Source organism: Carassius gibelio, chromosome B5, assembly GCF_023724105.1.
Source record: "Carassius gibelio isolate Cgi1373 ecotype wild population from Czech Republic chromosome B5, carGib1.2-hapl.c, whole genome shotgun sequence".
NCBI classification, from domain to species: Eukaryota; Metazoa; Chordata; class Actinopteri; order Cypriniformes; family Cyprinidae; genus Carassius; species Carassius gibelio.
This window is the reverse complement of record NC_068400.1, coordinates 358,729-380,282: the sequence shown is the minus strand read 5'-3', so window position 1 is coordinate 380,282 and position 21,554 is coordinate 358,729. Positions and strand designations below refer to the sequence as shown.

The 21,554-nt window shown below is 35.5% G+C and overlaps 1 protein-coding gene across 1 annotated transcript; it reads left to right on the top strand.

The window, feature by feature from the left end:
* The first annotated feature begins 1,301 nt into the window (after positions 1-1,301).
* LOC127958761 (contactin-5-like) lies at positions 1,302-20,801 on the top strand. The gene is made up of 5 exons (XM_052557728.1): positions 1,302-1,418; positions 5,494-5,652; positions 9,422-9,571; positions 11,991-12,061; positions 20,331-20,801. The coding sequence occupies exons 1-5, from the start codon at positions 1,319-1,321 to the stop codon at positions 20,595-20,597; spliced, it is 747 nt and encodes a 248-aa protein (XP_052413688.1). The 5' UTR covers positions 1,302-1,318; the 3' UTR covers positions 20,598-20,801.
* Positions 20,802-21,554: the final 753 nt, after the last annotated feature.

The window sequence follows — 21,554 nt, the reverse complement described above, 5'->3', positions numbered from 1 at the left end:
TCTAGGGGGTGGTGATGGGTAGGTTTAGGTATATGTAAAGTGGGAGGAGTTGGATCTCGAGTTGGATTTGGTTGCGTCTCTGTAATACCAGTAATTCCAATATTGGAAAAGTGCTGTTAGTCCTCTTACACATTTGTACTTTCATTACAAAAAAAGTGTTTTTACTAATGTTTTGTTACACACTCGTACTTGCACACACCATTCAGTGGGTTGTTATATGTGTAGTTACACAAACATCAGAGCTGTAGATACGATGCATCAATGTGTACTTACACTCTGGTTACATACTATGTACACATCTAGATACTATGACAGTACACAGGTATTAGGGACAGTATAAAGTTGGACCACATATTTTTACAGACTTTTAGACTAATGTGTATTTTTTATTATTATTTTAAATAACTCCAGATTGTAAAAGAATAGAGTTATTTATTTATTTTAAACTTTTCTAAAAAAAAATAAAAGGAAAATAGTGACTGACAATGTAAATTAGGGAAATTATGTTTAATGAAAATAGTCTATCTGAAAATAGGGTCCCACTTTATATTAGGTGGCCTTAACTACTATGTACTTACATAAGAAATAAGTACAATGTACTTATTGTGTTCATATTGTATTGTAAAACACTTTTGCTGCTATTTAGGTGGGATGGGGTAAGGTTAGGGAGAGGGTTGGAGGTATGGGTAAGTTTAAGGGTGGGTTAAGGTGTAAAGTATGGGTCAACAGTGTAATTATAAATGTAATTACAGAAATTAAATACAGATGTAATTACATGTCGGTTTTTTTAAATATAAGTACAATCTAAAAACATGTATGTACACAATAAGTACATTGTACTAAATTATTAATTAAAATGTAAGTACATAGTAGTTAAGGCCACTTAATATAAAGTGGGTCTGAAAATAGTAATTTTATAGTTAGTCTAAGTAAGTGGAATATTCCTCAAAGTCTGCACATATTTGTTAAGCAGTTGTGCAGCACCCAGCTGCCTGATTCATGTGCTGTAATTTTGCTGTAAATTAGCTGTAAGCCTCTGTACTAAAGAGCTGCCTGTAGACCCTGGAATTATTTGCAGTCTCGCCCAGGGCGTTTCTCATTTCCAGAGAAGACCAGATTGAGGATAATAATGGTGCACATGCTCTTAAAACAAACAGGAATCTCTTAATCCACACAAGCCAATAGAGGCTGTAAGCAGCAGCCCATTGCTCAGGTGTCAAGCACTGCACAGAGCTCTATTTATCTTTTTACTTCACAAAGTTTTCCTTTGTGCTTTCTTTTTCCCCCCTTTATTTAGCAGTCCTCCACAGCAGATCTGATGATCAGGAGCATCCTCCTGAAGCATGCTGGGAAATATGGCTGTCGTGCTCAGACCAGTGCAGACAATGTGCTTGCAGAAGCTGAGCTGCTAGTTAGAGGTGAGTACGCCAAAAACACACTTTTGGATAAAAAAAAAAAAAAAAAAAAAAATGTGATTACAGCATATTTACAAATAACACAAAATCAAAATTGAACATGTTGACTTTCTGAATACATTTCCCAGGTTTTATAAGGCATGATTAAATTACTCTGCATTATTGAAAGAAACAGGTGTTTGTTTTCTAAAAAAAAAAATAACTCTCAGCATTCTGAAACATTTTCTTTTCTGATGACATGAGCAAGGTTGTGTAAATATTACACATAACTTTAAACAGTTTGGTTACAGTTTTGTTTAGTAGTGACTTGAATAAGATATTTCACATATTTTTAAATATGGAATTTTGTGTGTGTGTGTGTGTGTGTGTGTTTGTGTGTGGATAGATACAGATATAGATGACATAGATGTATTTGACCCACCCATGTGATCTTGTATTGGAGGTGGACATACATAATTTATTAATTTATTAAATTGATTGCACCCACTAAATTAGTATGCAAAATATCATTTTAAAAGGATGCTAAAACTGAAAAGAAATTTAAATGGACCTAATTTACTTTCAGTTAAAATTATATAAAATGCAGTTTTCCTCTTGATAATTATTTTTATAAACATGAGAATCCAAATGTTGAATATTATAGAATATTATAATATATTATATTATAGAAAATAAATATTATCTCATTCATTTAATAGATACAATCACAGTTTCTGTTAATTAAAACTGTTTGAAAACTAGCAGCACTATCATAATTACAGCAAATATATCAGAGGGCATTTGAAACAGGAAGGTTGAGAACCACTGCTCTATAAAAAGCCTTTTATTTCCTGCTGCATGCTAATATTAACCAATCAAATCATGGCCTGCTTTCACTATCCAAATTCATCATCATGAAGAAAATCATATCCTGCCCTGCATTATTTCACACTAAACATACTGTTTTCTTGGAGCCGCATTGTATTATGGCTGTTAACTAATTGTGAATGTCGTTCATGTTTTATGAAGAGTTTCTGCACTTTAGAATCACAAGTAATTTCTTCCTACAAGATATTGCTGCTTCTTATTTAATTAACAGCTTGTTAATTAAAAATAGTCTCATCGATATCAACTGGATGTTATTCCTGTACAAAACCTCACTTCCTTGTCTCCCCACAGCTGCATGATGTGTTGTACAGTTCTCTTGTGAACAAGCAGAGTCATTAGCTTATCAATGCCTCAAACACTGTTGGCCTACAAAGAAATGTTTTGTCTGCCCTAGTGGATCTTAAGCCACATGTGTTCATGATGTTGGCCAGAGTGCATCCACATGTGCACTGCTTTCTCTCTAATACAAGAAAACCCTTTTGTGGTCTCCATCCAGACATAAAACAGAAACCCCTGCTGCTGCTGCCATGGTGACACACCATGCATATTAATATCCTCAAATGCAAAGGCACCTTTCAGTCCAACCTTTAACACGTCTCTTTTCAAACCACGCAGAATGTTGACTTTCATTGGCCGAAGCAGATGTCAGCCTCTCTGTTACAACTGTTTCCTCTTCACCCAGTTGCACACAGTGATTGCATTTAGTTTTAAAGGCAGAGAAATATATATATATATATATATATATATATATATATATATATATATATATATATATATATAAACACTGTTTAAGACTGAATAACGTTTCACCATTCAACCATGCCTAAGAGGGCTGCCAGACTACACATAAAAGACATAAAGAGGAAAGAGAGCATATTCTTTAAAGAGTGTGAAATCCTTGCCGAGAGATCTGTCATCCAAAATCATTCCGCGGTTAAGGAAATCTTTGTAAAGACTGAGTGGGATTTGAATTTCACATGCATACACATACACTGTGTTTCTCGTCATCTCGTTGATTACACTAAAATAAAAAATTTTTTAGACTAGTGGTCAAAAGGTTGAAATAATTAAAAATGTTATGTTTTTGAGAGAAGACTTGTATGCTCACTAAGCCTGCGTATATTTGAGCTATCATTAAAAACAACGGTTTCAATATATTTTTTTATAAAAATTCTTGTGATGTCAAAACTGTATTGTCATCAGTGTCACATTATCCTTACAAATTTATGTTAAGACACTAGTTTAGGGACTAATTCTTCTAGTTGCATATTAGCATGCATAGTACTAGCATGGTGGCTGTTTATTAGTACTTACCTTAAAAAGCACATATTTATGCCTTAATTAATGAATATTAATGCATGGACATATTTTAGTTCCCCTTAATTCTACCCCATGCCTAAACATAATAACAACTTTACTAACTACTAATAAGCAGCAAATGAGGTGTTTATGAAGGCAAATGTCATATTTAATAGTTAGTTCATAGTGAGAATATCTAATATGATGATTTGCTGCTCAAGAAACATTTCTTATTATTATTAATCTTACAAAAAGAAAGAAAAACTGTACTGATTTATGTTTTAGTGAAACATTACCATAAACAATACATAAATCAATAAAATTGAATTAAAGCTTCAGTCGGTAACTTTTGACGCTCTAGCGGTTAATAAACAGAACTGCTTGTGTCTTGCGGAAGAACATCGTAGCCGGAACTACTTCTCTCTGTTTATGTCTATGAAGAATCTAGTGATGTGTCGTTCGTGAACGAATCATTCTTTTTGAACGAATCTTTTAGGTGAACGAATCGTTCTCGTTCACGTAATCCACTGACTCATATTTCTCGTTCAGTGAAGTTCCTCCCTCCACAGCAGTGCGGCGCTATTAGTAGCGCATACGCAGCTGGGTGAACCGGGTAACTGAACCATTTCATCCTGTCAAAGAATTACTCAACCTCAAGCCGATAGCCTTCGAGTATGAGATGTGACAGAGTATGTGATTTGTTCAATGTAGTGAATGAATACGCCCTTCAGTGAACGAGTTTCATATGAGTCTGAACTAGATCTAGAGATCTACCCCCAAAGCAATCTAAAATAGTCCAAATATGAACACTTATTATAGGTGCACCCTAGTGATTCAGGACAAGCTAAAAACATGGTTTGGAAAATGGATTCATGGTGTACTTCGCTTATTATATACATTTTTCTACATTTTGAACACAAACAAAGTTACGGACCGCAGCTCTGATTGGTTGTTTCTTAACGGGAGCGGTCCGTAACTGCAAATGGCAATAGGACACTGGGAGGAGCCAGAGGAGCTTGAATTTTTCTCAGATTATCTGTCTCATATTCTACTGTCAGGACACAATGACAGGTTTAACAAATATGTATAAAATATATTTTTACAAAAGTTACCTAATGCAGCTTTAAATAAAAAAAAAAACCTTTCCTTTTTTCTTTTTTTCTTTCTTTCTTTCGTTCTTTCTTTCTTTTTTTCGTTCTTTCTTTCGTTCTTTCTTTCTTTCTTTCTTTCTTTCTTTCTTTCTTTCTTTCTTTCTTTCAATAAAGTCACAGTTAAGTGACAGTAAATATATTTGTAATATTAAAGCATTTTTATTTCAAATAAGTTGTGTTCTTTAAAAATTGTATTCATTAATAAATCCTGAGGTAAAAAATGTTTAAAACATTGATAATGATCAGAATCATTCTTAATAACCGAGTACTAATAAACACCAAATCAGCATATTAGAATGATTTCTAAAGAATCGCGTGACTCTGAAGGCTGGAGTAATGATGCTGAAAATTCAGCTTTGCATCACAGGAATAAATTACATTTTAGGATATAGTCAAATAGACAACAGTTCTTTTGAATTGTAATACTATTTCACAGTATTACAGTTTTTGCTGTATTTTAACCAAGTACATGCAGACTTGGTGAGCATATAAGAATAATTTCAAAAACATAATTAAAAAAATGTATCATTCTAAACTTTTGACCGGTAGCGTACAATGATTGACCCACCTTAGTTCCAAAACATTAATAAGGGGCAAATGCCTACTGAGTGTTCAGAAACATGGTCCACTCAATCAGGGGACAGAACACCCAGAATTGTTATTAAACACTGGAAGAACTAAACATTAGTGGGGAAATGTGTGAAGGTCTGTTAAATGTTTCCTTCAGTTTAGTTTGACTCCGTGATGGCATTTGTTTCCAGGCCCGCCTGGACCTCCTGGAGTGGTGATTGTAGAGGAGATCACGGATACCACTGCGACGTTGTCATGGAGCCATGGCGTTGACAACCACAGTCCAATCACCACTTATAATGTACAGGCAAGAAGCCCTGTCTCTTTGGGCTGGCAAACAGTGAAAACCGGTAATCACTACTATACACAATGATGAATTAATGTCTGTGTGTGTGTGTGTGTGTGTGTGTGTGTGTGCACGCATGTTTAAGTGATGCGGGTTATGTGAGCAATTCAAATCATATTCATGCTCTAATAGATCACTGCTGTATTGTATATGTCATATAGCAGCTATTATACAGTTCTACTCAGCTAGTTCTGAGTTCTACTCAATATAAATATATCAGTATAAATACTTGAGCAATTATCACAATAATCAAATTTCTGTTTTACTATAATTTTTCTTTAATTCATGCAGCTTTGAGCATAAGAGTTCAAAAGCATATGAAACTTCTTTCAAAACATATGTATTATAATGTGTATGATTCCTTTTAAATTTAGTTTTGGACCAAGTTTTAACTAATTTATCAGATTACGTATGCAAGTTTAAATCTTCCTCAAATACTGAAATATATTCTTATATTTCTTGTTTCATGAGATCTCACTTCAAACCTTTGGCTTTCAGCATGTTGTAAACAGTGTCTCTGAATGCAGACTCGAGCGCTGGGAGTTGACTTTTCCTCCCATCTGTTTGTGAGGATGTGTGACAAGAGCCCAGTGGGCCTCTATTAAATGTCTGTTGTGCTTTTTTAAATGTCACTGGCTGAAATTGTAAGGCAAATTAATTTGAAGGTCGTTAGTAGGTTAACTTGAACATCATCTGGAATTGTGTGAATCTCACAAGTCATAGTTCATCCCAAAATCTAAATATATTTTCCATAACAAATATTATCATTATGCAAAATATTTGATCAAATTCAAGATTTTTGAAATTCACCCAATTATCTAGCTCTCAGTTTTAGTAATTTGTCAGACAAACAAATACAGAGCAAAAACAGTAAATAACTTTATTTTGGGTACCTTGACTGTTATACCACTTGTAATTATCTACTATTATCCAAAGACGACTGCTTTTTGTGTCATCTGTTCAAACATTAGCAGTCTGCTTTGGATAATAGCAAAGTTTTATGCAATGATGTCAACCTTATACGGATGAAATGTACTTTTCAGTCTGAACATTCCACACGGATGACAGTAAGAGAGATAAAGAATAATTAGTGTGTACACAATGCTTTAAGTACTGAACCTAGTCAGATTAGGACAAGGAGGCAGAGAAGAAAAGTGTTATTATAGAGTGTTTAAACACTGGCTACAGGCTACATTACATGCAGAATTAATATTTATAATTTATGGATTATATATATATATATATATATATATATATATATATATATATATATATTGCTAATATTTATAACGTAGTAAATATGCCCCTCCCTGTGGATGAGTATCCAAAAAAACAGGACTAGTGGGAGGTTGTCCCACTCCACTTCACAGTTGGCAGTGAAAGGAGAGTTTTATAATGACAGGACACACATTTATACAACACTTTATTCAAAAGGAAGAGTCGTTTGTTTCCTTGGGTCATACTTCATTACGTTATTGCAATAGTCGTTTCAGTTTTAGGGTTAAATCTGATTGAGAGTTTACATGCACTGTCAATCATATTAGAAAAGGAATAAACCATCACCTTCAATCCGATTACAATTATTTGGTTGCATGTAAACTTAGCCACTGCTACCACTTTATGTCTTTACTCTGCATTTCTCTTGTAGGAATAGAGTAGGCCTAAAGGGGCATTCATCCTGGCAAAGCGTTCAAAGTCATTCATTTCCAATAAGAGATTTGAGGTGACATGAGCAACAAGGACCGCTGGGGATGTAACAAACTTTAGTTTGACTTTTGCAACTACACAGTAACTCAGTGTGGTGTAGATTTCAGACAGCATGTCTATACTAGCATACTAAATAATTTACTTTAAAAGAGTGTACTTTATTGTAAACTAAACGTTTTTTAGACAATTAAACTTTAGTATGTTTTTTTTTTTTTTTTTTACCCTCTTAAGTAGGACTTTTTAGCATACATCACGAGCACATCCAAATATGTAATTTCAAAGTTAGTTGTATTTTCTTTAAAATATGATACATTTTTACTGCAGAAACTCTTTAAAGCATGACAAAAAGATTAAAACACTGTTTACTTTTTAAATGTACTTTTTAGTATATGTTTAAAACCGACAGACAGACAGACAAGATAGATAGATGGATGGATGGATGGATGGATGGATAGATAGATAGATTTGTTATATGTGTGTGTGTGTGTGTGTGTGTGTGTACTGGAATGTATATAGTTTATGAGGAGACTTCATGTGTCACAATAAAACAAAAGACTTTACGTGTAGGGTTGGTGTAGGGCGATAGAAAATACAGTTTGTACAGTATTGTTACAGACGCTGCCATAACGTAAGAGAGGGATGACACAAAGACTTGGTCAGTTAGGGGAATGTATTAAGATAACATAATATGAACAAAGTGTTGGAAAAATAGTTAAGGAAAATAAAAGGAAAACACAACAAAGAGCACAGCTCCATGTCAGGACGGCTGCTCAAGTTCTACCGCTAGAATGTGGCAACATGGCATCTTTAAAGCAACATAATGGTTCGCAGCTGTAAGGAATCTGCAATAATAATAATAAAAATAATTAATTAAATAAATCAACACACATACATGCACATGTAACAAGTATAAAAACCATTACGCAAGCAGTTCTCAATTGCAGTCCTCACACCCCCAAGCTCTTCATATTTTTCATGTCTCTCATTAACACACCTGATTAGTGAGCTCCGTGCATGAACTGTATTCCCATTGTCATTGTCCCTACACAGTGTTCATTGCTACATACTTCCTGAGCAGAGCAAACCTGTTAAAGTTGACCTGACTTCAGAACATTCATTAACGGATATATGCTGCAGAAAAGTCTCCACACACGGACAAGTGTGTCATCCTATACCTCTGTAAATGTAAATGTAAATCCACATCTCGCACACTTCAATGCATTTTAAATGGAACATATACGTTCGCTTCGAACTGGAATTATGGTAGAATGTCCTGTGATGTCCACTTCGCAGGGCACTTACGTCCGAATTTTTTTTAGGTTGCACCTGTTTGGATTCTCAATTTTGTTCAAAATTTTAAAAAGCATTATTTTAAAAGCACAAGAGCCAGTGGCAATAAGAATATAGTTTTTGATATGCCGATAAAGTACACTAAAACTGAACATTTAAAACTGCAAAGCAATGCAAAGGAAATCGAGGCATGTGTGGTCAAATAGGGACAGAAAAAAAGGAAAAAATGAAGTATGTAAGTAGAGAGAGGCTAAAGAAGAGAAAAAGTGAGATAAAGCAGGGAAAGCCGGAGGGGGGGGGGAATTTTGTGGGGAGCATCTGGGAGTTTATCATCTCACAGTCTCACGCCTGGAGCAGGGATGTGGTCCCACAGGTTATGTACAGCCCTTAACTGTAGACAGAAGTTAGCCCAGAGGTTTGGTCCTCTGCCAAATGTGTGCCTGGACTGAAATGAGGTGTGTAGAATGAGGAGCCAGTCCTCCGGGCAAACACAGTCTTGTACATTTACTGAATTGATTTTTTGATGATTTTACTACAACTTAACAATAAAACATTACGCAGGTTATATATATATATATATATATATATATATATATGTGTGTGTGTGTGTGTGTGTGTGTGTGTGTGTGTGTGTGTGTTTAGCTCGAGCATACTATATCATTTTACTTTAGACATTCTTAGTAGATGTCAAATCTTAAATCTATGCTAGTGTTTTAAGCTGTATTGATTCCTCACTTGTTTTGGTACCTCTCCGCTGTGCTCTATATCCCCCTTAGATCCAGAGCCGGTTACAGGAAACATGGAGTCTGCCGTGGCAGTGGAGCTCAACCCCTGGGTGGAGTATGAGTTTCGGGTGGTGGCCACGAACGGCATAGGCACAGGCGACCCGAGCACCCCCTCCAGAGCGGTCCGCACTAAGGAAGCAGGTATCTGTCATTGGTTCATTCACCCATGAATGTCACTGAGCTAAATGTCCTCCAATAGAATAGAAATCTAAATAAACAAACAGTCTTCTCTCAAGCCTCATTTATCCTCCACTCGGGGGATTGTGTAGCTGCATGTTGTGACACATTTTTACGACTGCTGTCACCCATCTGAACATCCAGGGTGACCCTGGTTCTATTTTAATTGGAGGAGAAGTGGAAAATAAGCCGCTTACATGAATTTAAACAAGTTTTGGTGTTTGAGCTGAAGCAGAAGGCACTTGTGCCCTCAGGCAAAGAGGCTGCAGAATTCTCTATTTACAGAGAACAAAACCCTCGCTTCAACACGCTTTGGTTCAAAAACATTCAGCAGGCCTGCCTGATTGCGCAGCAAGAAAATGCCCCAAAATAAGAATATGATGACAGCTTCTTTTTAATCATTATTTAAACCGACTGAACTGTTGCAGTCTGTCATCATATGCCACCATTCATTTGTTATTTTTAGCCGTGGAGACCAAAACTAAAAATTTTAAAGAATCTTCACTGAGTACTTTTCCATACAGTAATAATTCTGCAGCTGTTGAGCTTTGAAATTGATAAAACAACTAAAAGCACAATACAATTTGGCAAATATTGCGAAGTTTAGATATGCAAAGTAAGTAGAGACATTTTTTTACATGTTGGTGTTATATCTTAATGATATAGTAAATACATCTGGATAAAACAAAATAAATTTCTATACCTACTGTACTTTGTAGACTAGCTTTTATGACACATTACACATTACATGATATGACCAATTTGGGCATTGTTAGGCTTTTTTTAAGTAGTGGTTGAAGCACACCGCTTTAAATGAAATGAACGGTATGTGGTACAATGACCATTTTACTAAAATAAAAACTGAAACTAAGATTTGATTCATCACATTTCTACTGCTAGCTCATAATAGAGATGTGCGATATAATCTGGACAGTCAGTCATCTAGTACTGTATGTAGTTATTGCTGTATTTTTCACATTATTACGAAGACATAAAAGATCACGTTCTCTACGATTCACTTGAAAAGTAGGCTGTTGAAGTCTTCAAGACTGATTATGATATAAAATTGTCAGATCGCCCACCCCTGATGAGAATGATCTATTCTATCATCTGTTTAGGTAAAAAAAAAAAAGATCCTAATGTTTGCATCTCAACGTGTCATACCACGTTTGACATAACTGATGCCAAAACGCCATTTATTCAAATGTGCAGAATGAGTAAGATCGGCTAGTTACAACGAATGGGAAGATTTTTTTATTTTATTTTTTTATGAATAGTGACCTAAGTCTGGTTCTGACCCAAACTTTGAACTTTTGTTGTCTGAAAAAAAAATCAATAATATCTCATTTCAACCCAGTTTCATTGGAAAAAAATTTGAATGTGGTGAAATTACTGCAAAATATTGCATTGCCTGTTGCAAGTCTCACTACACTTTCAAACGTAAATATCCAGTGAGTGATGCTAAAAGTTTGTTCAGTTTTAACCAAAACAGATCAATGTGAACCTGGGAACATTTTATTACACTGGATGTACACAGTATTGCGTCAGTTCAGAAATTAAATGTCTGGTGATTAGTGCCATAAAGAAAAGTACCATCTACACTGAACTCTACTTGGCAGTGTTAACAAGCCTTTTTATTTTTATAATTTTTTTATTGTGACTTGTGTTTCACTGGACTCTTACTCAAGTGTTCCATATAACAAGTGCAATGCAATACCAGGTGAGCTACAGAGCAAGTTTACATATCAGAAAAGCCATACATATGGATCTGATTATGTGATAAAAACATCAGTATGTATTAGTTTACAAGTCATCAACTATAAGAAAATAGTTTTGAGGTCATAACATAGCCTTCCTGTAGCTTAAATAGTAGAACATGCCGCTAGTAACACCAATACAGCAAGATAACTGATAAAAAGTATACCTTGTTATGCAATCACTTTAGATAAAAATGTCTGCCAAATAAATAAATATTATGTAAATCTAAATTAATGTGCAAAGAACTGCATGAAAATTTAAACTATAGAAGTTAGGTAGAATTTTTTTCCCAACATGCCTTTGTTGTCTAATTTATTATCCCACAAAACAGTGCCTTTGTAATTATCTGTTTGTTTACATGAGTAAATGAGTAAATAAGTGATACAAAAAAAAAAAAAAACTGCTATACTGTTTCAGTATATTGCTATACTGTTTCTCGACTCAGTAATTCATAGTTGTTCACCTATAGAGTGAAATTTCCTCCTCTGTTTTGACAGCCAAGCATTAATTAATCATTAGTTGTAATTAGCAAGCAATGCACCACTCACATTTATGCATAGAGATTTTAGCTAATAGAAACTTTAAACTAATAATATAATGCATTACAGTATTTCTATGTTTGCAGTTCCATCAGTAGCCCCTGTCAACGTGAGAGGGGGGAACGGCCGCAGGCATGAGCTGGTCATATCCTGGGAGGTAGGTTTACTCTCAGCATGCACAATGGACTCCCTACTGTGAACTCTTGCTATGCTAATGAATATGGCATAAAAGACTTGCAGTTCCTGGCCAAATAGATTCACACAGCTAATTGACTTGAGCGTTCGTAATTGTATCCTGTTTTAATTGCCACCATTGCAATTTGCCTATTGAAGCATTGCTACACTTACAGTCCCAAACCCTATAAGAACAGATTAATGACTATATTCTAAATTAAATCTTGTGCTTTGTGTTAATGCGGTTGGAAGTTAAAAGGACTGAGAAGTGGTGCCATTTTATTCCAAATCTGCTATGACATTTGTAATACTCTGCAAGCCTTACATTTTTCTAATTATTAACATTACATAGGTTTAATAGGAAAACGGACTATTTGCAAATGCTAACTACTCATTTATACATATTCATTCATCTGTTTATGTAAAGTTGTGTTGGTTTGTAGACTGAGGACATGTCACACAAAATGCTTTCCCATTAATTCTTCTTTTCTTAAACAGTCATGAAAGTCTTCATCAAATGCAGTATTGAATGTGCACATGTAGTGTTCTTGAATCTGTTTTAAAAAACTGTTGCAGAAAATATATTACTGAAATAAAAGACCACTTAAATTGATCATTCACCCAAAGAAATGAAAATGAAAATTCTATCATCATTTACTTACCCTAAATAATTTCTTCTGGTGAACGCAAAGGAAGATATTTTGAAGAATGTGTGTAACAGTTGCTGGTAGCCATTGAACTCCATATTATTTTTATTTTATTTTTATTTATTTTCTTCCATATATGGATGTCAGTGGCTTCCGGCAACAGTTTGATTAACAGCATTCTTCCAAATATCTTATTTAAGTTTTTAAACTTAAGTATAAGTTTAAAAACTGATTTATTTACATTGTAAAAATACAACTTGCTAGTCTTTTGTGATAAATAAGTTTAAAGTAGTATTGTTGCCATATCTAGTTTCATTCATGTACTAGCAAAATGAAAAATACACATTCATGTGCTGTGCCAGGTTTGATGTCACTGACTGGTTTTCAAATATGTTGTAATATAATATGACAGTCATTTTCCAATATGTGGAATGGAGAATGAAATTTGAGAGCTGCAGCATATCGATTGGCTTCAGAAGACATATAGAGCACAAGTCGTAAACTGTTGAATATAATGAATATACTGTTATACATTATTCGTTTGAGATGTTTGACAGTCATGGTCACTGCCACATATTATTTAAAAAATGGAAATGGTCAAACAAGAAATGGAAAATAAACATTAGACTAACCTAGTTTCAGAGCTCTTGGGTGTTTTTTTTTTTTTTTTTGGAAATATGTTATCTGAAATTATACAATGCTGTAGTAACATCCAGTCAATAAATGTTATGTTTTAGTTTTTTTACTGTGTTCTAGTATGCTAATGGACAGATCACCTTTGGATCTGTGCACTGATGTGAGGGGAGTTGTTGTACACATAAACACGTTTAAAAAAAGACAAGAAAAAAGGGTTCCAAATGAAGCCAGTTAAAGGACATCGTGTTTTTTTAAGCTTTGATTGTGTGTACAGTGTGCAATATAACATGTGTTCATGTTTCGTGTGTAAAATAACAGTATTTTTCACACAATTCACTTATCTGTATACCGCTGTTTTCACTGTCATAAAAACGGGCTGATGTCTTCCTTGTTCTATAAAGTCCCTCCTTCAGAAATACGTAACGAGTTCTGATTGGGCCAGCGGTTCCTGTGTTGTAATTCGACAGCAGCTTAGCGCACTAGTTTTAAGAAACAAGTGGGCAGGATTTGTTTTGAAAACCTGGCAATCCTGATCTGAACGCACGTGCTGGAGATGTACTTCTAATCACAGAATGAGATACGAGTGAAAATCGCATTCGATTTTTTTTGCACAGCCCTACCATCTACTGTAGTTAACAAAGCTAAACAGCATTGCCCTTTGTGTAATAAGTTACAGAAACTGTTAAACGCACCAACTGAAATAATAAAATACACTTACCGGTTGTGGTCCATAAACAATGCCTTCTCCAGACAAAGAGGGAACTGCTCCATCTTTCAAGAATAATCTTTGTGCGAATCTGGCATTAGACTGTTTGAGATTGTGGAAGCTGTCCTCAGCAAAATGTGCTGCACATAGTTTTACATGTGGATTATAATTTTCAGGAACCCAGTTAAACATAAATTGTAACCATTGATCTCTGTAAGTACAGTGTCCCTGTGAAGGCCAAACAAAGGTGATTGGACTCAGAGATGAAAATAACAGCGTTTCAACAACATGGCGACAAACACAAATGCGACTCATCCTCTTCTCCGTGCGAGTGCACCAAGACCACCCCCCATTTTTTGTGTATTCCTGTAGGCGGAGGTTAGTGTAAAAGCGGTTCTATTGACGTCGTTACTGCAGGAAGTAGAGGGATGCAGTCCAAACTGGTCGTTCGATGTAGGCGAATTCTGTTAAATAAAATATCTCGCTTGGCATTGAACTTTGAGCTTTAGAATTTTACAGATCTTATTTATACTCTAACAACAACATTACACACTAACTGAAGTTTTAAACATTTAAAGGTGCGATTAACTGGGGTATTGATGAACAGATGTACGCTGAAGTGATGATATACTTGCATATACGCAGAACGTGTCTATACACTAGAAAGGTTTTTATATGTTGCTTAGAGCTGTAAACACATTGTGAGTTCAATGTTTGCCTGTTTTAAACACACTGGAGATTTCTCAAGCGTTAATTCTTTACTGCTGTATCACTTTAAGAGACAAGCTAGCAGGTATCCTGACAGGAGCTTCGGGTGCTGTTTTGAGACATCATATTAAATTACATATCATTTAGCAGGCGCTTTTAAACCAAAACGATTTGCAACGCATTAATTGGACTGTCCCCCCGGAGCCTGAGTGCTTTACTCAAGGACATAATGGTGACTGAATAGGTTTATGAATTTAATAATACTTCAGTTGCCAAGACTCTCATACCTGGAATTTAACCTTTTCTAGCACAGACCCTTTAACCACCTTATTTAAAACTCTCATTAATGGTTTCAAATTTTAAAGAAAGGAGTTGTTGACAAGATGAGTTATTACTTCACTCAAAGTCCAACACTGAATTGGTGTGGTGTGAGACAACTGCAGCAGAAACAGAGTATGGCAAAAAAAAAAAAAAAACTGTATGACAAAATAGATTTGTGAGGTTTCACCAGAATCAACTGGGATTCATGGTAATGTCAAATAATAATAACAATAATAATAAAAATGTAAACTCACATGCTATTGCACATCCAAAGTATCACACGAGGTAACAGATTAAAATAATTCCAGGAAAGAAAAAAAAAAGAAAAAAGAAAAATGATGATCAACATTTTATAACCAAACTGATCAAAAGTCATCATTGACTCCTGGGAGTACAGAAAAGGCTTGACTTTGACAATTCATGCAGGATTCAGGTCACATCTAAATAGGAAATTTGGGAGTCACACCTGTTAGTGAATACAATCGTCAGTCCCAGAAAACAGATACAGTATGTGTTAATGTAGCCTCCCCAGCAATGTGCAAACGTTAATGTCCTCTTCTCTGGCACAATCCCATATAGCTCTTTTTTGGCTCCACCCTGTTTGTCTGTGTCCTGATTAACCACTTTAGAACCACTGAATTGGCTCTGCATCTCCAATCAATACTGGTGGATATGGGAAGTTGCGGTGTTGCTTTGGCATTCAGGGCACGTGAACTGGCTGCTGCGTTGCCTCTCCAATTATCTCTAGGCGGTTGTGGAAGACTAGGGTGGCTGGGCAGAGAGCTGCTTATTAAACAGGATGAATAACTAAACAGCTTGGCCCGTCTGCTTATTAGTGTCTGCAGCGAGAGAAATAGTATTATGGGCACCAGGAGCAATGGACTGGACCATTACACTTGCCCCCTTTCCTATCCAATGCCTGCCATGGCCCACCATGCATACCGATATCAGACCGCCAGCAGACTCCATTTGCACTGTGGGTGCAACTCCTTTGCCAAACAGTCTTTTTAGATGCATGTTCCACTTCATTTTGTAGCAGAACTGATTTGTCCTTTTTTAAAATGCATATTTATTGGTCACCCCATGCAGAAAGGCTCAGTCAGCACCAATAATGTTGGTTCAAGGGATGTTAATTCAATTGCTAGAAACACTAGAGTGAGTTAATTACATTGCCATGGCTCTAAAGGTGTGTGCTAAAGTATTTAGTGTGAAGGTACAGCTTATTCACTTCCATCATCTGTCTGCATCTTATTTTGAGTGCTGCCGCCAAGGGACGTGATAATTTAGGAAGCGGGTGGAAATCAGTCAATATTTGGCGTGACGGACAGATTCGCTGCCAAAAAGAGAGGAGAGTACAGGTGTTTGTCAATTATTAAAATTGCCCAAGATTTAAATCTGCCGGCTTAGATTTTAATTAAATTTCTATCTCCCTTAATAGATTGCATTCCATTCTATTAAATGCCTGGCAGGTGTCACAGACAGACTCTGATATATCCCCCCTCAGAAAAACATCAAGCAAGATAAAAAAAAAAGAATGATTTCGGTGTTTTAGCGTAGTAAAATGCTAACCACATTGTCAATACTCACCTTAATTAGCAAATGTTCCTCTAGAAATAAAAGATGTATCAGGAGAAGTGCTTTATAATTGCATGGTAGAATTGGCAACTGTGTGTAAGTGAAATCTTAAAGCATTTATAATTAGCTTACCCTCATTATGAATTCCTATTAGGGTTGTGCAGATAGATGATAGTATCGTGTATTGACGATAGTCAGAGATATCGCCATAAGCAGGTGTCTCTAACGATAGTTAAGACGATATTAGGCTCATTATCCTATTAATGTATTAAATTATAATAATTATAACTATTAGTATTAGTATTTTTTTATTAGGAACTGCAATCCTAATAAAATCACCAGAGATTATCAAACTGCCCAGCTATTTCACTTCAGCACCACATTTGTAACGCTTTTTCTCAGATAACTCGTTAAATCCATGAAAAGAAAGAGATAGAAAACGAGGAGTTGGTGTCCCACACATTTAATGGCAATGCGCTCTTCTCATATATGAGAAATTAACTCTTTCTTAGTGTTAGAAATAAAGTAAAGACAAAATAATAACAAGACGGCAGAGCAAACGTATCGTGGTTCTTATGTAGTCCTTCTCTTAAAGACTGACCACTTAACTTATAACACTCACTAAGTGGTGATGACGTAGGACTACGTGAGAACCACTATAGATGATAAGTTCGCTCTGCCGCCTTTTATTTCCATGCACACCGCACTATAATGTGATGCATGCAAAATACATAGTTTTGGCCATTAAAAAGTCTCCATCCACAAACAGACGTACATCGTCTGCAGATATAAGGAATTTCATTGCACTTTAACAAGTAATCTGAATGGCCTGTATTTGTGCAATATTTTAAATGAGCCCTCAGTAATGGAGTTTAATGTCACAGTTATGTTAGAATGCATCTCATTCTTGTTTCTGTGGCGGTGCGTCGATCTCGTCATGGGGTGCGCAGTCCGAAGCGCTGTATGACTCATGCATCAGTTCAATTCAACACTACTCCAAATATATGAACTTACCTGTTTTAAATACTTTAACGTGTTTGTTTATGTCCAATATTAGTGTAAAACTGTTGGACTTTAAATGAAATCTACTACTGATTTTCACCGTTGACTGATTTTGCACAACATTTAGACTGATAATCTCTGTGCGCAGATGCGGCAGATTTGTCACAGTATGCACAATATGCGTTTATTTGTGATCCCATAGGCTCTCTCTCAGCTCTGTTTGTGTTTTTGATTTAAGGAGTCAACCTTTGGATTCCTGTGTGAACAGCACCTACACCACTAGACTCAAATAAAACATTCCAAAGCTGAATCTGAGCCACTCCTCCATTCATTTGGAAAATACTGTCCCACCACTTGTATTTTGAAGCCTGGGCAAAGTAATATTACTATAGCACTAATAAATAGTGGAAACCTAGTCCATTCTGCTTAATATGTTGAACTCTAACATTTTAATATGCTTGCAATCATTTAATGTAGAATAAAGTCACCATTCGCAGCTGTCTGAAAAACTTTGAATGTGTCCACACAGTTTTATCAGATAGGATTTTGTAAGATCATTTGTTAATTGCATCCTAAGTGCATGCACCAGGTATTCCTGTACCAGCGGCAAACACAGCACTGTGATGTTAAATTCATGAAGTGACTCTAACGAAGTCTCACAAGATTTGTGGACTACTTTAATTGTACACAGCAAGATTGAAAAACAGGTTCACAGGGAAAAGGTGCATAATAAATAATAAAATATTGATATTATACATTTTAATCAGTGAAATGTTCAAGGACTTCAATCTAGAGCAGAGCATTAGCATTCATCATTCACTATCACTAGCTGATTATCAAAGACACCGCCATTGCACCATAGATTAATTGATATTTGACTCGTTATTCACAAAATGTCATCACCCACACAGTTTATTTACTTGAGGGCCTGAACCAAGCCCTTTTTAAAACGCATTGATATGGTTCACAGAACAATGGCGGGCTCTCGTTGTATGCTTGGATGTGTTGAATTAGCACATCTTTAATTGATGTGTTCATGCTCACAATCAAAGTGCTTGACATTCACAAGTCCTCTGTTTCATTACAACTGAAAGTCTCCCCGATTCATTTGGGAGTCTTTGACATTTTGATGTAATTCTGTGCCATTTAGTGTGGCTTCTTTCTCTGAACCGACATAACAAAGAATGTCATTTAACTGGAAAAATATGGAGATTGACATTATTTTGTGGTTACATGTTTAAAGCTTCTCTGTGTTTTTGAAGGCTTTGTAGATCAGCCAAATATTGTGCAGGCTGTAAAATTAACCTGTGTTGTAGACCGCTTCATAAAAGGCAATGAGAAGTTATAGAGTCTCTTTTAAAGGGAAGTGATTTAATATTATAATTAACAAAAATTATAATAATTAGCTTAAATATAGATTCTATGCTGGTCAGTATATGAAATGGATAGGATTTTGGGACATGTAAGCATGTGAAATAAAATAAATATAATTAAAGAAAGAAAGAAAGAAAGAAAGAAAGAAAGAAAGAAAGAAAGAAAGAAAGAAAACAAATTACTGGAATTACTGTGAAACCCACCTTTTGGGAGCTTTTTTTAAGAGTGCAGGATGTTCATTCTAGAAAGATGAATGAATGAATCATTAAATCAATACAAATTAGAACGTGCCATGATTTAATCCATCAGTATTGTAAAAAGTTATCATTACAAGAATGAAATCAAGGCTTAATGGGGCGAAGGGTTGAAAAAGTAGAGAAATTCATGGAAAAAAATAAATAAAATAAATAAATAAAGGATTGGTTACACTTTAAATATTTTAATTAACTTTAAATATAAAGTTACTGAGTAATATTAATTAACTACATGTACCTACTATATGGTTAGGGTTAGGATTAGGGTTACTTGCATGTAATTATACATAATTAATTGTTATTATAATAGTAAGAACATGTAACATGTTACAAGGACACATTAAAATAAAATGTTACCAAAGGATGTATTGTAAGTACTGTAGGTTCAATTCTGATTTCCTGTTTGACTTCAATAATAGTAATAAAATGAAAGCTGGCTCTGATATTTTGAAAGCTCAAATTATTATTAGAATCAGAGCTAAATGTTCAGATGTCAGTGTCGTTGTCGTTGTTCCAGCATGGCTGCGTTGACTCTTTAACATAATATGCTTTTAACATTCCGTTTCCACACAGTTAATTGAGGACACGATTGAATTTTAAACTTTAATTTAGTTGAAGTTTACTAATTTTTTAACTAGCACCTGCTAATATAACCAGAAAATAGCCTTTTTATGTATTTATTTCATTACACAGGATTGTGCTGGAGTCAAATAATTGGCCAGACTACATCTTCAGGGCTGATAATTCTCAAGCAAAATTCCTCATAAATAACCTGCTGCGTGACCGTTTACCCTTCCCTCATTTCTTGGAGCACAGCTGGCTGTTTGTTATTAGGATCCTTTTCCAATTTCCAATCCCACTGCAGAGAATTTTTTTTTTTTTATTTATTTATTTATTTTTTGTGTGAAGCAAACTGAGCGATATTTTGAGCGATAATTTAAGAATTCTTGTAAACAGTGTGACTTTGAAACATTATCACCCTGGAAATAAATCCAGAGCACATAAGAATTGTCTTTTTTTCATCCTCAGCCCATCTCTGAAGAATTCCAAAATGGAGAAGGTTTCGGCTATATCGTGGCATTCCGAGCCAATGGCACACGTGGGTGGAAAGAGAAAATGGTGACCTCGGCAGACTCCACCACCTATAAATACAGAGATGAGACTTTCCCCCCTCTCACACCATTTGAGGTGCGGGTGGGGGTGTATAACAACAAAGGAGATGGGCCATTCAGCGAGGTGGTTACTGTGTTCTCTGCAGAGGGAGGTGAGGGTCTGTTTTGTCCTTGCTTTGATTGATGGGATATATTGCTGCCTTCTATAACTTCAAAAACGCGCAGCTCAACAGTATAGACAGAGTTTTTTGAACTTTTAAGTACATCACCAAACAACAAATCCTGGTCTGTATATGGATGTATGATATCGTGGCCATATTTTAAGATGTAGGTACTACAGTATAAAAATACAAAAGTCAAAATGCAAAATCCAACAGTACACATACTGAGAGAAAACATTATATACCCTTTTGAAAAAAGAAATACATTTTAGTATAACTATATATATATATATATATATATATATATATATATATATATATATATATATATATAGTGACAAGTCAGCTGCCTCCCCCATAATTTTCATCTGCACCCCATCCTAAATCGCCGCCCTTCACCAGACTCCTAACAGGAGTTGTAAATGGAGTCTCATCACAAGGCCTATCACGATAACAAATTTTGCTGGATGATAAATTGTCCAAGATATTATTGCGATAATCGATAATATTGCCTCCTAAGACCAGTTTCAACTAATATAATGATAATGGCATAATAATTATGCAGGTACATGAGATCAAGTTCGTTATTTCAAATGCAGTATGCACGCTCATAATGGAAGAGACGCACTCGCAATGCGCACGTTTTTTTCAGGCGTGTCCGCACCACATCTAGTTAAAACATCTCAGCTTTTCAGAATGACGCAAGCGCACCAGGTCATGTGACAAGGACCAACTCAATCAGCTTCCTTCGGGGTGAAATTCACTGTTGTTGTGTTTTTTTTTTAAAAAGAGTGTTTTACTTTTCTTCATAAATAAATTTGTGACGCAAACATCCACAAGCAAATGAAAGGCGCTTCCCAAAGCTGTAAACTCTAGCGAGACGTTATCTCTTTATTCCCAGGAGATCTGTGCCATCGGAGAGGGTGTTTTCTGCCGTGGGCTGTCCACAGGCAGTGCTCCAGACTAACCCCACATCATGA

Excerpts from the sequence above, each read along its gene's own strand:
- LOC127958761 (XM_052557728.1), top strand. The coding sequence starts at position 1,319 with ATGATCAGGAGCATCCTCCTGAAGCATGCTGGGAAATATGGCTGTCGT. Across the intron at positions 9,572-11,990 it reads GGTCCGCACTAAGGAAGCAG|TTCCATCAGTAGCCCCTGTC; the intron begins GTATCTGTCATT and ends CTATGTTTGCAG. Across the intron at positions 12,062-20,330 it reads AGCTGGTCATATCCTGGGAG|CCCATCTCTGAAGAATTCCA; the intron begins GTAGGTTTACTC and ends TTTCATCCTCAG.